The sequence below is a fragment of the Struthio camelus genome, chromosome 10 (genome assembly GCF_040807025.1).
Source record: "Struthio camelus isolate bStrCam1 chromosome 10, bStrCam1.hap1, whole genome shotgun sequence".
NCBI classification, from domain to species: Eukaryota; Metazoa; Chordata; class Aves; order Struthioniformes; family Struthionidae; genus Struthio; species Struthio camelus.
Window position 1 is genome coordinate 15,469,255 of NC_090951.1, and position 15,754 is coordinate 15,485,008.

At 34.8% G+C, this 15,754-nt stretch overlaps 1 protein-coding gene and 1 long non-coding RNA gene across 10 annotated transcripts in view; one reads left to right on the plus strand and one right to left on the minus strand.

Annotated features, from left to right (window-relative positions):
- Positions 1-15,754, plus strand: part of LOC138068462 (uncharacterized) — a 115,742-nt gene that overhangs the window by 34,249 nt on the left and 65,739 nt on the right. For all 8 annotated transcript variants that reach the window (XR_011143284.1, XR_011143286.1, XR_011143283.1 and 5 more), the window contains one exon: positions 3,109-3,182. This is a non-coding gene — a long non-coding RNA (uncharacterized lncRNA). The remainder of the gene's footprint in view (positions 1-3,108; positions 3,183-15,754) is intronic.
- The window catches only part of NETO2 (neuropilin and tolloid like 2), a 30,822-nt gene continuing 23,209 nt past the window's right edge, over positions 8,142-15,754 (minus strand). For both annotated transcript variants that reach the window (XM_068955976.1, XM_009678328.2), the window contains exons 8-9: positions 12,849-12,962; positions 8,142-9,713 (exon numbers count right to left, since the gene is read on the minus strand). In XM_068955976.1, coding sequence (XP_068812077.1) covers positions 9,133-9,713; positions 12,849-12,962 — 695 coding nt within the window. In that variant the 3' untranslated portion in view covers positions 8,142-9,132. The remainder of the gene's footprint in view (positions 9,714-12,848; positions 12,963-15,754) is intronic.

Below are 15,754 nucleotides of genomic sequence, written 5' to 3' on the forward strand. Positions count from 1 at the left end.
AGTTATAGTTACTGATTTGCTTAAAATGAATTGAGGTCAGTAAGGACAGCTTTTAATCCAAACTGTGTCCATGTTTGGGTTATAGAAACTATAAAGCTTTTGGGTAGCAAGTTGCTCTAACAGGGCCAGTAAATGCTTAAACAGTAAGTATGTGTACTCATGTCGGATTAATCTGTAAAAGGTTGCAAAAGTTTATTTTCATATGTCTGATACTGAGATATATAAATATCAACAATTCATGTGTGGCATTCCATTCAGCTTTTTTAAAAAAGAAAAAGTGTAAAAGACATCATGGTTTAGAATAGTTGATAAAACAACGTAGCTTATAGCTGTTTCTTTTTCACTGTGTGGTGGTTTCCAAGTTGACTGTTACTTTGAACGCTGCAGAGAAACATCTCTTCTTGTTATGAATGAAGAGGAAGAATGAAGTATAGCAAAGATAAAAGATGCTCCCCAATAAATAACTTTTTCTAACTGAGTGCTAGGTGATCAAGCAGTGCAACCTTAGTGATGGGAAACTTTTCTTGTATACTTGTATCTTGGAATAAATGGGCTCAATAAAACAAATAATTGCAGATATATTAGGTTTCTTGTTGTTTATGATAAGGTTTGTATTAGGTGTTTTTGATGGGAAGAGCTATTAGGAATCAGATTTCAAAGCATACACCCGGAAACAGTCTGAGCAGTCTTCTGTCTCAGCTAAACCACCAAAAGCAAAAAAAAAATAGCATTAAATCAGTAATACTTAAAGAAAATGTCTATACCAGAATTCAAGAATACAATGTTTCTCTGGTCAAATCTGTTTTCAATTACAACTCTTTTGTCTAAAAAAGCATATGTTACCCCTAACGCTTCCCCCCCCCCCCCGCGCCCCCCCCGAGCTAATCCTCCTCCTTTCTTCTGTCTGTTTCTGCCAGAGACAGCTATTTATTTTTGGACATGGGAGCCTTGCACATTGGAAGCTAAAGGTGCATTTTGTCACATGGAAGCTTTTGCAGGCTTATCAATTTCTTCTTTTTCATGCCTTAAATCTATTTGATGTAAAATATGATCATATTTTCTAAAGAACTCTCATGTTTCTACAAAAAAGCCCTTCATGTTCTAGCAAATGCAGACATCAGCAGCTACCCAGCCTTAAAAATCATAAGGGAATGCAAATATTTGTACTTCAGTAATAATAATAATTAATTAGAAATGAGACCAATTAATTTATCTGAAAAAACAGTCTCTTTACCTGCCAGATCTGTGGGTGCTTGGCATCTTGCCTAGCATTAGAAGGTTTCTCTGTTGAGCTTCTCTTCGATTAAAAATTGAGCCAAAATAAGATACCCCAGTTTATAGTCAGACATCATAAGGTGTGGTACTATATTGGACAGTATAGCTAACATTCTGCTGTGGGGAAAAAAAACTTGAAAAGTGGGGAAAATGGAGGAAAAATAACTGCACTTCACTGTTTAACTATACTTCACTGTTTGGGTTTATTTTCCTGTATTGAAAGGATTGGATAGCCAGAGAGCTAGAGGTAGAGAGGATTGATTTCTATCTGTGTGAACCCCAGCAGATTTGCAGAAAATTCTGCTTCAAAAGTCATGGATGTTGAGGCAGCCTTTTGCTTTTGATGCTCTCCCCTTCTCTGTTATCGTAGCTTACTGTGCAGGCTCTTGACTTACGGTTGCTGATCCACTGCGGGTTTAGTGGACTTTATATTATATCCTAAAACTGTGACTCCTGGCTGAGAGGGAGTAGAGCCATATTTTTTTTTCCTGCATACATGATGCTGGGTGCTTCTGCTAAGGCTGGCTCAGGGCCTGCAGGTAAGATTTCCGTTCACTTAAAGTAACGACAGTAAAATATTTTAAGTGCTTCCATGATTAAAGAGAATAAGGTAGCTTCATGCTTTGGTAACCAGAAGACTAGTTACTACTTTTTGAATATCAGCAGACCATTTCTTTTGCTTTGGGATAGGCTTGGCTTACTGCCAGTTCTTTCAACCATTCTGAATTGTTCTTTGTAACTCAGCCAGGCAATCAACCAATCTGCATTGTCCTGAAAATTTACATAAATAATTTTTTTATACTGCTGTAAACCTCAAGCAACTGTTCCATACATCGATATTTTGGGATTATTATCAACTGTATGTAGTCATTCTATAAGGATAAGCCGTGACCTCCAGTTCTGATGCAAGTAAAACTGATTTCAGTGATGTATTTTTTCCCTGGGTAGTTCTTGTTTGTTCACCCTGAGTTTGTTTGTTTGTTTTTAAATGATGTGTAACCTTTTCAGGAATATAAAATTAATATAGAAATATCTCCTGTACTCTTTCTACTTCTCATTAATTTTCCACTAAACCTTGAGGGCTGCTTGTTGGCTTGAACTCCCTGACCAGTGCTGTTGCTATAGAGCAGTTAGTTGCCTTTATTTGTGTTCCTAAGGGGACAAAAGAATACTGAAAAAAAGTGGTTTCAGGCTTTTCGTTTCTGTTGTTGAGCATTAGTATTCACCACTTGTACAGCAGTAATGTTATAGCTGCTGCTGTAATGTTGTCATTAAATCCTGATGTTACACATCTTGCTTGTCTTAATGCAAGCTAGTCAGTGAGCATACATTATGCAGCTATTGATAGTTTTCTAAATTTATTTTAAAAATAGGTATTTAAGTTTAAGCACAATAATCCAAATTAAAAAAAAAAAATCTAATCTACCTAGCATTTATTACAGTCCTTTGACCAAGATATGCACATGCTTACTCTAGAAAGCATTTTATTTTCTGATGCTAATACTTCAAGGAAAGTTGGAATTACAATATGTAAAATAACTTCTAATTCTAACAATCAGTAAGAAACATATCGTGTTATTAGCAGAAAAAACTTTTCTGTTATTACTGCCTTCTCTTGCACAGATTAAATACTTAATTGTTTCTATTCAAATTTGGCAAAACAGACTTAAATGCAGTAATGTCTAGGAGAATATATAACCTTAGGAGAAACATATAGAGCTTTAAAAATTACCCAATATATGAGACTATCTGAAGTATCCAGTCATTTCTTGATTAGTGTTCTATACACTTGAATTTTACAGAGATGTTTTGTGCTGTTCTTGTATATTCCAGAATTCCCTTCGCAGTCAAGATTAAATGTTAGCGATGACTGAAGATAAAATGGCCTGTGGAGATTCATAGCCTTGGTAAGCATGCATTCATAGCACTGGTAAGTGCAAAGCAAACAGATGATCTTCACTGTGCTAGATCTTTGTTTTTCATTACAACATAAAAATTAAAATGATTTGGCCTCAAGCCTTCAATTGCTCTGTTGGTTTATTAAATATACAGTGGAAGAGTCAGTAATGACTAGTATTGCTTGTATACCTTGTCTGTTCGTTCTTTATAGATAGAATATTCATTACCATGTTTAAGAGGCTTGGATTTTATTGACTTTTCTTTCTAAGAATCTCTTTCATTCTCATAATTGCTTTCAAGAGCATTTTTCTGTTTTTTTTTTTCACCCTCATTAATCACTGAATCATCTTTTTATATAATAAGCAGTAATTGAAGCTGCAGTCCAGTCAACTCAGTGCTAACAGCTGGCATCTTCCAAATTATTAGGGATACTAAAGGTGTTTACTGAAGTGAGGGACCTTAACATATTACTTAAATAGAATTGCATACTTTATTACCTTGAGATTAATTTGATTTCACTCAATAGGGAGTTGAGCATTGCATTAGAAAGTACAATGTCTAGTGGGTAGGATTTTATTGCCTCCCGTTTTGTATTTAGAATACAGAATAATTTTATTTTCAACTGCTCTCCTGTCTCTGCAAATACTATTTGAACTTCTGTACAATTTGGTGTGCTTTCCCAGAGGAACTGAAAGGAAGCTCAAGGTCTGGATTGTATTATTCACAGGCTAATGTAGTATATATTGAAAACAAGTGTTACAAGAAAACTGAGCGTGATAACTAGGGGTAAACCCGTTTTCTGAAATAAAAAACACGTAGCCTTTTAATTCTAATATTATTCCCTCATAAAATACTAGAGAATTGATGTACTCTGTTCCGGTTCGGCCTTGTTAACTTGGGGTTAAGGAGCTATGTTATCATTTATTACTTCTTTGATTTAAGAGAACAAAGCATCTTGTAGGGTACTAATCCTGGAAGCTTTGAGGTTTCCTTGTGCTCTCTTACTTTTCAGGTGAAAAATAAGTGGCAGTATAAACCCAGAAATGTACATAATGCTTAAATTCTGAAAAGCTGTTGTTCAATGATAAATACTCGGATTCTGCAATGTAGTTTTTGCTCCCTAAATATATCTGGAAGGAAAAGAGAAGCAACTTTTTGTGTAGATGATAATGTGCTTTGAGTCTAATTGTAAGATGCAAATAATAAGATTATATTTCTATATATAAATTAATAATATAATGAAATAAGATTTAAAACTTCACAGAGCCTATTAAATCTATGTTGGAGAGGAGAGGAAGTAGAAGTGCAGAAAAAAGTGTGTGATGTGCCTCCCTTAAGCACACTGGCAGCATTGCTGCTCAGAAGGTATGATTCAGATTTCGAAATAGCAAATTATTTTTGAATTTTTAGGTGTGTAGGTCTTAAGTGCCTATTATTTGGTTTATCCTAACTTTATATTTTCCTGGACAGAATTTGACATATAAATTTTATGGATTTCTTCATTATAAAAGGTATTACCATAAATTACATGATGGTAATGGAAAAACATGTAAAGACGTCAAGTCCTTACTTTGTTTCTCCCTGGGCTTGGCTCTGTGCGCTCAGACAGGCTTATGAAAATTAAGCTGTTCTATCTGGTATATGGTGGATTATCTTCAACAGCTAGATAAGAGGGAACAAGTTGAGAATTCACAAATGACTGGTTTTGGTGACGATTTATGAAACAGATGGAAAACAGATTTTTGTTAAGCTGATTCTGCAAAATGGAGAGTAGCACAGGAACTTGAATGTGAAAATACCCTTGCAGGTCCATGGTGACACAGAATCACATAGTAGAGCATAGTGACATGTGACTTATTTGTGTATTTTTCTGGAGGGATTTATCCTATACAGAAATGGTTACTGGAAATCACAGGAACAGAATTTGTGGAGATATTAGCTTTTTTTATTGCTAAATTGAGATAGGTGCTGTTAAGTTACTCATTTCCAAAACATAAGTCAACTCAACTATAAAAGGTTTTTAATTTTAAAATCCTTTCTTGCTTTAGAATTAATGTACAGTTCTAACAGTGTGATCTCAAATAATACAAAATCAGCTTATCTTTCAATTTGCTATAGATTTGGAATCTAGTTTTGGCAAGCATTCTACAGATCGTTTGAACAATCATAACAAACTTTGAAATAAGGGCATGTAAAAATGTGTTTGACTGAATTTTACTTTGAACAGAGACTGACAATACAGGAAGATCAAACTTTAGATATGTGTTTCCATATGGCCATATGAATTAAAATAGTTCCATTTCAAGTAGTAATTTATTCTTGGCATCTCAGATATAGTTGTCAAGTATTGTGTGTATGTGTTTGTTATGACTTGTGCTGTTGATAGCCTTTTGGATAAAGGATTATACTTAAACAGTTTAGCAATTTAAGTGTTGTTATCATTATTGAATGACAGGCTATGTAATCTTTTTTATTTAAGGACTAAATTTATTTGGAAAATAAGGAAAGGCTTTTCTTAGTCAGCAGGAGATCTGCTGCTAATACACAGAATTCTCTATATTAAGTAAAAAAACAAAAATTTATTTTTAATTGCTAAAAATTCTATGAAGTATATACAAGAAAAGATGCCTGGCATGTAAGTCAATGATAGCGCTTTCCATAACCATTTTTTGTCTTTATTTAGTAAAGATAGACAGTAATGATTATAATGTGCCATTATAATTTGTATTCAATGTGAAGGTTGTGTCTTCCATACCAGATGAGAGCATTTCATGCTCTTTAAGTACAAGTTAATATTTTTGTGATCACTGAAACATTTCACAGTCAGTAACAGAGTTAAGTCTGAGTTTCCAATGCCACTGTTAATCATATTGGTAAATGCTGTTATCTCCTTACAATTTTTAATAGAATACTAGATTCTTTTGCTGAAAATGACAGCTTTCTGCACTCTCAGTGATACCAAGCAGTCCACCCAGTTATTATTTTCTCTTTAGTGAAGGGAATTTCGTTCTACTGGAATAGGAAGTATCGTTCGAATAGTGATCGTTCTCTTCTTAAAGCACAGTTAAATAACTGAACCTAACATTAGGATGAGCTGTGTAGACATTTCATATTATTGACATGCCTATTATTCATGTTATCACATAAACCAAGCAAGTTTTCCTTTCAGATTTTTTTGGATTCAGTATTAACTTTATCCTACTTGTAATAAACAAGCACAGATATTCAGTTTTCCTGCCCTTACTATATATGTAGAAGATGGTAGTAGAAGTCATCACTTCCTTTGGTTTCCCTCTCTCAGATCCGGTCAAGTGTGTACTATTGCCACAGTAAGGTTGGCTACGCTATTACTGAAACACTAGAAAAACTCCCTCCAGGAGAGTTTTCACTCTGTATTGGAAAGCAGGAGCAGGTATCATAGTACAGATACTACTGTCTGATTCTCTATGCTATAAATGACAACAAAAAATTACTAGAAATAACGTGAGGAAGGGGAGAAAATGAATCTGGTAGAGCTTGGTTTAGGGATATTGGAAAAAGTCACATACAGAAGATGTCTCTGGTTATGGGAGCTGACCTAGCTGCCTTGGGGTACCCAAAAAGTAGCTATGTTCTGACTATGCTATCAAAAGCAACTGAGACTGAAATATTATTCAGGCTACTTGCAGAATTTCTTCATTAGGGCTGTTCCCCTTTTCTCCACAGACTTGCACTTTGCAGGCTTCTTGTTTGTGGTGTTACAGGTTTACTGTTCAAAGCCAATATAATGTAGAGACGAATAGGGACCAGAATGCTTTCATTGCATAGCCAAATATACCTTTGAAAGGAAAACTTATTTATGCAACCCTAGTACTTATGAGAGTTAGTTGCATGGACAAGAGTTACCTATGTAAAAACCACAGATTTCTTGGTGAAAGAATCTGGAACTATTAATAGTTTGTCACAAATAACATTCTGTGCCATATAGTTCATAATGAGGAAATTACTGACATCAATGAGAAGTAATTAGAATCTGTCAATAAATGTTTTAGTTATTTAAAAATTTTCAAGTCAAAATTAACTTTAAAGTTTTGAAGACTCTCATCTCTTGCATGAAGAGTATCTAGGAAAAAAAAAAAGCCTACTTCATTCTTTCAAAATGAAATACATTCTGTGACCAGCACAAAAACTGACACCAGGATACACTCTTAAGGGTCTGTTCGATAAGCTTCTGATTAAGTTCTTTCTCGATATCAGACAGGCTTAATAATTTTGAAGTTAGGAAGCACTGAGGATTTTCAGTGTTGACGAATTCTGTCTGTCTGTCCATTTTTTTTTTTTTTAAACCTAATTACATTCTAAGCCTAGCGTAAAATTTTTTTTCTTTTCTCTATCATTCTAATGCAAATCGGTGATTATAGCTGTTGTTCGTATTTTCCTTGAAAGAAACGATGTTTCAGTTGCTAGGGTCATATATATTAAGATACGCTTTTTGTACTACAATCAGAACAACAAAAATAATTCACGGTAACTTATGATTTTACGTACCTTTAAGTAAAGGATGCAAACAGCAATTGCAAGCTGGTAGGTCACATTTAGTGAAAGTGTTTCCTATAAATGAAAAGCCAAAATAAACCTGAACAAAGCAGGGAGTAAAAGGACGCAGAAGCCATATTAAAAGTATTCTTGGCAATTGCAATGTACATAGCAGTCACTGCATGTTATTCAGAACTGCTGATATGCACACTGAAACAAGCCTGCTGTACAGGTGCTAGATTTTGATTTAATAAATAGTCTGTACAGTATCAAACTATATAAAAAGTCTACAAATCACAATGAGAATTATTATATTTAAAAATTGTTCTATATTGTAAAAATGTTAAAATTAGGTCAAAACCACCATTAAAAAAGGTATGAAATGTGCAATTTTGCAAGTGGAAACAAGAGATTCAAGAAGGCTGCCATAAAGGCTAATACCAGTGGCTTTGTGATTTCTCCTTGTGTCCAGTATCTTCCTATACTTCGGTGATCACACAGACCTCCGAGCCATTCTCTTCATGCAAGTAGGACATGAGCTCAAAGTATCTATCACTAATTTAAGTAGAGAAGATTGGCTCCGTAAGAAGTACAAGGCTATTTTAAGAGACAAATACACAGTACAGTCTTTTTATGTAAATACTTGGAAAACACAGGAACAATATTGTTTTCTAACTGTAGAATCTTTTAACATCGTAAGTCTTCTGGAAAGAAAACATTTGTTTTTGTAAGAGTTTGTATCTAGAATACCATTTGAGAACTTAGTTGAGTTTTAACCACAAGCTGCAAAGATGATATATTCTCAGAGGTACTAAAATTAATGCAACTCAGATAAAATATTGCTAAAAGGCAGTAGTCCTTTACACTTATTTCTCACAAAACACTGAGTGAGGAACCAGCAATTAAAGGTAATATAAATGGTAGACAAGATGAAACAGATCGCTGTAACACAATTCTTGAGTGTTAACTGGCACTTAACACAATAACTCTACCTTCAGTTTGACAAATACAATAAGACACCTATGTTGACATATGCGTGGTGCACTTAACCACTTTTATTTATGTAAGTAACTGAGGTATTAAAATTGTCTTGAAAAGCAGACATCAAAGGAAGAGAAAAAGATATGAAGAGGAGGGTAGTAGTCATTGTTTTCAGTGACCAATGATTGGCGGTTGTTTTTTCCCCCGATATCCTTAACTAGTAATTTCCATGCAAAGCCTCTGTTTTGTTGCTCAACTGGATAGGTAGCTTGGGAAGATTGGAGGGAGTCCACTGTTTTGCAACAATAATTAGTTAAGAAGGCTTCTCTTTTTTTAATGAAATACAGTAAGCTAAAAGTGTGTGCATCTCACACGCTGCATATGGTACATTTTTAATATATACACTGTCATTTATATATACAAGCATCCTGTATATACACTGTTATCACCTTCATTAGGAAATTAAAAGTCAATAGATAATGAACCTTGTGCAGTATCTTCTCTTCCTCTAACATAGATTTCACAGGGAATCTCTTCCATAACTCTGTCTTCTATGACTTGCTCAGGGCAGTCATGCGCTTGTTTGAAAGTGTAACTACTCTTCTTGAATGTGCTATTAAATGTTTTCATTGGCTGAGGCTGCGCAAAATCATTGCGGAAGGGCAGTTCCACGGAGCTGAGGTTTGTCCTGCTCTGTTTTATGTTAGAGGTCTGAGAGCCACAGTGGTGGTCATGAATGCATCTAGAAGCTGTTGAAGAGCGTCTCATTTTCTGATAGTTTTCAAGTTCTTCTGATAAATCTGCCAGATCTGCAGAAATTTCTTTGTCCCTTAGTGAAAATAGTTCATAATGCGGAGGATCAAATACTTCCTGAAAACCAGTTTTATTGAAAGCAGTCTTGCAAGCCATAACCTTTTTGCGAGGTTGCTTTACTTGCACTAGAATGGAAATGATAAGAAGAACTAAAACTATCCCTGATGTGATGCCAATGATTGTTCCATGAGTTTTGGTGATTTGCTCAAACAATCCAGTCTTTTTCTTTTCTGCAAAGAGAAAATGGGGGTTAATATAAAGTTTTTATTATTATTCACTTTTTTGGTGATGTATTAAAGTAAATCAAGCTATGTTCAGATTGCCATGTGGGTACTATATTATTAGTGAAATAACAACTTCATGGCACTGGAGACTACAGTTGTATGTCACTGAGATTTGTCGTATTGGATCTGTGCATTTGTTCAGTAAGTGTAATTCCCTGTCTTCATTAATAGCTGCCATATGATAAATCAGTGACAGCAGAACTCTGTGCCTAGCGCATGCTGACCCCACTGGGAAGCAGCTCAATTTCTGAACCTATATGAATTCAGTTCACGTTCAAAAATCCTTGATTTAAAGACGATTTTGTACAGCTACAAATGCTGCTTCCCTGTCACAATTTGGTGCTATTGGTAATATTCGTGTTGACAGTGGATGGAAACCTAGCTTTAAAATTTTATATATATATATATATATATAAAATATTTTTTTTTCAAAGTAAGATATTATAACAGCAATGATGTAAAACTGACCGTGCTATTTGTTTTCACTTTGGAAAATTAATGACTATGTCTATTGCATAACTCCGCTATCCCTATCTCAGTGCAGGGAAGTTCAGATATATTCCAATTGTAACAGCTCAGTAATAAAGTCAGTTGGGAAAAAAACAAAAACCAAAACCAGCCAACCCTAATCCTGTGGCAGTGTTGGGTAGCACTACTTATGAAAACACACAAGATGGCAGCATCAGATTAAGATGGTCTCCCATACTTAAAATACTTATTTGAAGACAAAATTTTCCAATTTTCTGTTCTGTAAAAGTACTTGTCCTAGGTGACTGAAAGAATTCTGCACTAATAGAATCTAAAACATTCACTAGGAAAAAAAGCATTTAAAACTATGTAGAGTAAAGATGTAGTTGCCTAAATGTTACATACTGTTTTCAGATATCTGGCTTCTAACATCTGAAACTGTGTGTCAGGCACCTAAGTACGCTACGCAGTGCATGGGGAAAGTTAGATACCATGGTATGTTATCCAAAACAAGCTGTATATTAAACAGAGTTCCAAGGAGTAGGCTAATAAGAAATAAGGATGGTGAAGTCTGAAATACTGCTCCACTTCAGAGTTTAGACTCTTTACTCTGACTTACGTTTATAGCTTTAATGTGAAAGATGACTGCACCCTTTGGGCTTTCTTGCTTAGAACTTAATGTTAACATACTTTTGTGGGAAATACAGGTTTCAGTCCTATGTCAGTTCTTTCATCTGCACCTAGATTTCTTAGTTCTTAGAAGATGTTCTCATCAAAAGCTGTTATGCAAAAGGTGAAATCTTCTTTAATTTATTTTCTTAAAAAGAAATTGGACACTACTGATTCTTTTTTCCCCTCTCCCCTTTTTCCCTCTCAGAATTCTCTCTCCGCCTTTTCCCTCTCTTCACTGGGCTTAGGCATAAGGTAGGTGTCAATATGCTCAGATTTAGGCAGTTGTGGAGATGGACAAAATGAGAACTTTAGGTTCCTGAAGTATTAGGGCACAACTGAGAAGCTTACACAAATGTAGAAGCTGAAAAAACTGTTGATTTAGTTGCATCACTTTCCCTTCAGTCTACCTTAGAGGGCAAGATGGATCCAGTTTTCAGCAGTCTTTTAATTGTCTGCTATATAAGTATTATAGCAGAATTTAGACTTCATCTAACATAAAACACAGTAGATAATTCAGCACTAGGCAAATCAATTTACAAATATTGGGAAGGACACTGTTTCTCTACACCCTTATTATATAGTCTTTATGGAATTCATTTTTGAAATACTGCAGCAGGTGAGTGAATTGCAGATTCTAGGCAAGATTCCAAAAAAGCACTTGTAGAGACAGGAGACAGAAGTTACACCAAAGAGGGAACATACTGAATATTATCAAAACTAAGAATTGTTTAGAGGAAATTTGCGGTTATACTGAAGACTTAAGAGTCACTGATCACTTGTGTTAACTGGAAAGTTTGCGTAATATACCTTGCGTTAGGGTATCTATTAGATCTGTGTGAATCTTTTTTTTTTTTTCCTGATAATGTTTTACCAAAATACAATTTTAAATAAGGCTTCTGAACAGAGAACTGAAACTTACATCTTTTAGTAAATAAACTATTTTACTGTAAGATTTTTCTGCAGAGACGGTTTTAATAACCCTTTCTGCAGTTAATAAGAATTTCTCTTTAAAATTGAGCTAATATTTTAATTAAACTTTCAGGAGTTGTTTTGTTTTCAGATCTATTTATACCATTGTATTTGTCACAAAACAAAATCAAGCTTTTTTTTTTTTGCTTATTTGTTTTAAGAAGAAAAAAAATTGTTGACCTTAATTTTTTTTTCCCAACTCTGAAAATTCAGTCAGTGTTGCAACACAAGTAAATACATTATTATATGTGGTCTAGTAAAATGACAGTTTCGTCAAATCATGACTATTTTTCCTACTAAAACTGAGATCGAAACAGCCTTACTGTAGTTGTGGTGGTTTAAACAAGACTACTGGCCCACTGTGTTCTAGAAGCAGTGATTTACATGTGTCTTTATTTTCCCTAAGTGATAATGACTTATTACCTTGCTAAGGATCCCTCCTTCCTCCCACTCCCTCTACTACCACATGCAGCAGTTGCATTAACCCTCACATGATCTAAATGATTAACAAGTTAAAACAAATGTTTTAAAACTATTTAGCTTTGAAGATTGCTGCTTCTATGTCAGACCTGAAAAAAGGCCTTTTGTGCTTGTCTGTCTCTTTCCAGCTGTATCACTTTTTCTAATAAAAGATATTACCTGCCCCTTCAAACCTCGCTTCATTTAAATTTTAGGAATGGGTAGGATGCAACCTGGCAAATACTGAATTCTATTTCCTATTAAGCTAATATTCTTTTAAAATGGAAAGTACGTTTTGAAGAGGAAGAGAGGTTTTAACTATAAAGCAGTAGGATCAGTCTTCACTGTGCTCATATGCCTCCTGAGTTTAAATTAAAAAAACTGGAACACCTTCCTGATATTAACAGAACAGCTGTCTTCAGGATATTTTCAGCCACAGGCATTTCATGATTTTTCTTGAAAGGCAAACTGACCATCCTGGATCATAAAGGTTATACTTTGCATTGTATTCACCTCTGCAGTGATTTTCATCCCAAGGGTATGCACAGTTTTGAATGCCGTTGCAGACTAAAGAATTATTGATGCACATGTTGCTATGGCAGAAGTAAGTGCTGCCCGAGCAGGGAGCTGCAGAAAAGAAGACGACGACAATATCAGGAATTTCCAAAACTCACACGTTGCACAAAACTAGTAAATTCCTATTATATTTAACATGCATATTCATTCTTTATCTCTTTACAGTTTAAACACAATGACTTTTCCTGCAGATCACTTCTTATCGGGTAGTTTACTCCCTGTTCATTGGGTTGCTTTCAGGTGTATTATCAATGCTGCAAACAAAATTTTCCAGTACAAACTGGGCAGCAGAAAGAGACAGTCGCCCAACTCAGATAATGGAGGAAGCCTTTAATACTTGTCTTTAAAAACAAAATACTTAAATTACATGTTCCCCCATCAATTATATATTTATTCAATCTGCTGTGCATCTGCTGTGTAGATGGCATAGCTAGTTCTGAAGCAGTTCCTGAACATCTGCATTTTAGAGCCTAGTAATATCTTAAGGCAAATCAGATTTCAGCTTGCATAGGACTGTAAGTGTTTCAGTAATTGCAAGAGATTTTGGTAACTGGAGGCAAATAAGTCATGCCTGCTTGTGAATAAAAGCTCTTACATCCTCCTATTAGAGCTAATGCAGGGATTAAGAGAGACCACAGTTTAGCTTTTTATCTATTTAGCTAGCTATAGTTAGAAATTTGAACAAATAAATTAACCAGCAAGTTGCTCTAAAGATGATTTTATGCATCCATGAATATTTATTTATAGGATTTTCACATTAAGAAATATAAAAATGTCCCTTCGGGATGTTGTATAATATACATAGTGGATTCTTTATGGCTTCAGGACATTGGACAAAAAGTTCGTGTTCCCTTTCTGTGCCTCAGTAATGTTGTATTTTTATCACAGAAATGTCTGTTATTAGTGGAGTCAATTATACGTTAAATAGCACAGATGTATGACAGACAGTCTACTATTTGGTTCCAAGCCTTTGGCCTCTTGGCCTGCACGGGGAAACAATATCTAGGTAATTGTTCCTTCTAAATTTGGAAAGAAGGTGCAAGCCTTACTTTGTAAATAATGGTCCCATTTCTCTTTTATACAGAATAGCTTAAAAAGGATATGTATGTAACAGGCTACAATGCCTATTAAAAATACTTTTGATTGTGAGATCAAGTGAGATGTATGAAATTGGTGTCCAGAATGGCTGATAAGGATCCGTGTGTATTTGCTGATGTTTCGGTATGGACCTGTATGGAGTTGCACTGCTTTTGGAATAGCGGAAGTAGAATTATGATGCAAGATGCATTCCCTTCCTTACTTCCCTGTATTGGGGAATTTTTTCATGTTTCTTTTTGGATGATGCATTCTGCTGCTGCTTCTCTATCCACCATCAGAGTCTCTAGTTTATGTTCCTGTGTAGTCTCTTTAATGGCTTCTGTTCACACGCCTATAAAGATGGGACACGTGGACTTCATTTTCTGTTGCTATTTGGAGAGTAGAGGCTCTCCAAGAGTCACAGTGATTGGCTGGGTCCAGTCCAGGACTTCAAGGGCACAGCAGGACTTTTCTTGTAACTGCTTCCTAAGGCTGGTGCAATATTCACAGCATTGTTAATATCTAGCATTATTCATGTATTGAATCAAGCCAGAAATCAAATACATTGATTTTTAACACTGCTGTTAGCTGAATTACTTTGTCAAATCTGCAAGTAGCACCAGGTACGTGTGAAGTGACTGTCATGCACAGTTAGTTCGTTTATGTAAATCTTTTCAGAAATATTGATTGTTTCATGGTTGGCTTCATGTAATTATAAATAACTTAACAATCTGAAAAGAAGATAAGCACGGATTCACTATTTTTAGTTAGAATATTTGGTTAACACTAGATTATTTAAAAATAAATGAAATTTATTTTTCAGACCCATACTTTTGAATCGCCGTATGATAAAAGAAAAAGATAGTATGTCAAGTTAGAAGATAAATAAGAACAACCACATACCTCTGTAGACTTTCTTCTGGCAATGATTTTGAGTTGCTTTAAAATCTTAAATTTGAAAAGTTATCTAACCTTAGCAGTAGTCATAGTTTCAGCCTCTTATACTCCAAAAAAAAAAAAAAAATCCAGTATTTGTAAAATAAATCATTAATTCCTCTGGCAAAATGCATAGCCTTTTCTGACTGAAAGCTGCAATAACTTAAACTATTGCTAATATTGATAATTGTATGGAAAAATAAAAAGGACTGGAAAAGCAACTGGAAGTCTGACAAGCAAGTAGTGCTTCAAAGTGGTAGTTGCTGAAAATCACAGTACGAAAAGTTTATTAAACCTCATTTTAGGTTAAACAATGGGTCAGTTTTGGAAGGATGTAATTGTTTCTATCATGTACACAAAGTAAGCAGTAAGATATTTTTCTTAAAAATTGCTGTCACTTTAGAAAGATTATTTTACAGAAAGTAATTTTTATCCTGTGTTGAACTGTACTGTTTTATGGAACAGAATATAACATCTACCTGTTACCGGTAACTTGAACTTTTCTGCAAGGTGGTGGCCAGTCTTTTTCAGGACTGGCCACAGACATGTTAGTGCTGTCAAAAGAGTTATTGCAGTTATTTCTTTAAAGCCCAAACTGTACTATTTATTCTATAAGCAAAAGTTATCGAAAATTTAACCTTTAGCACAACAGTAGTTTTGATTGGCTATGGAATCCAAATGGAAAATCACAATAGCATTTACAGCCCTGCTCTTAGTATAGCCTGCTTAATAAATTTGAACTTAACTGCCTCAACTGTGGCTGTCCAAGATAGCTGGGCATCGTTGAGGGAGTGCATGTGAGAATACTGTTTTTAGAGCAGCAATGCATT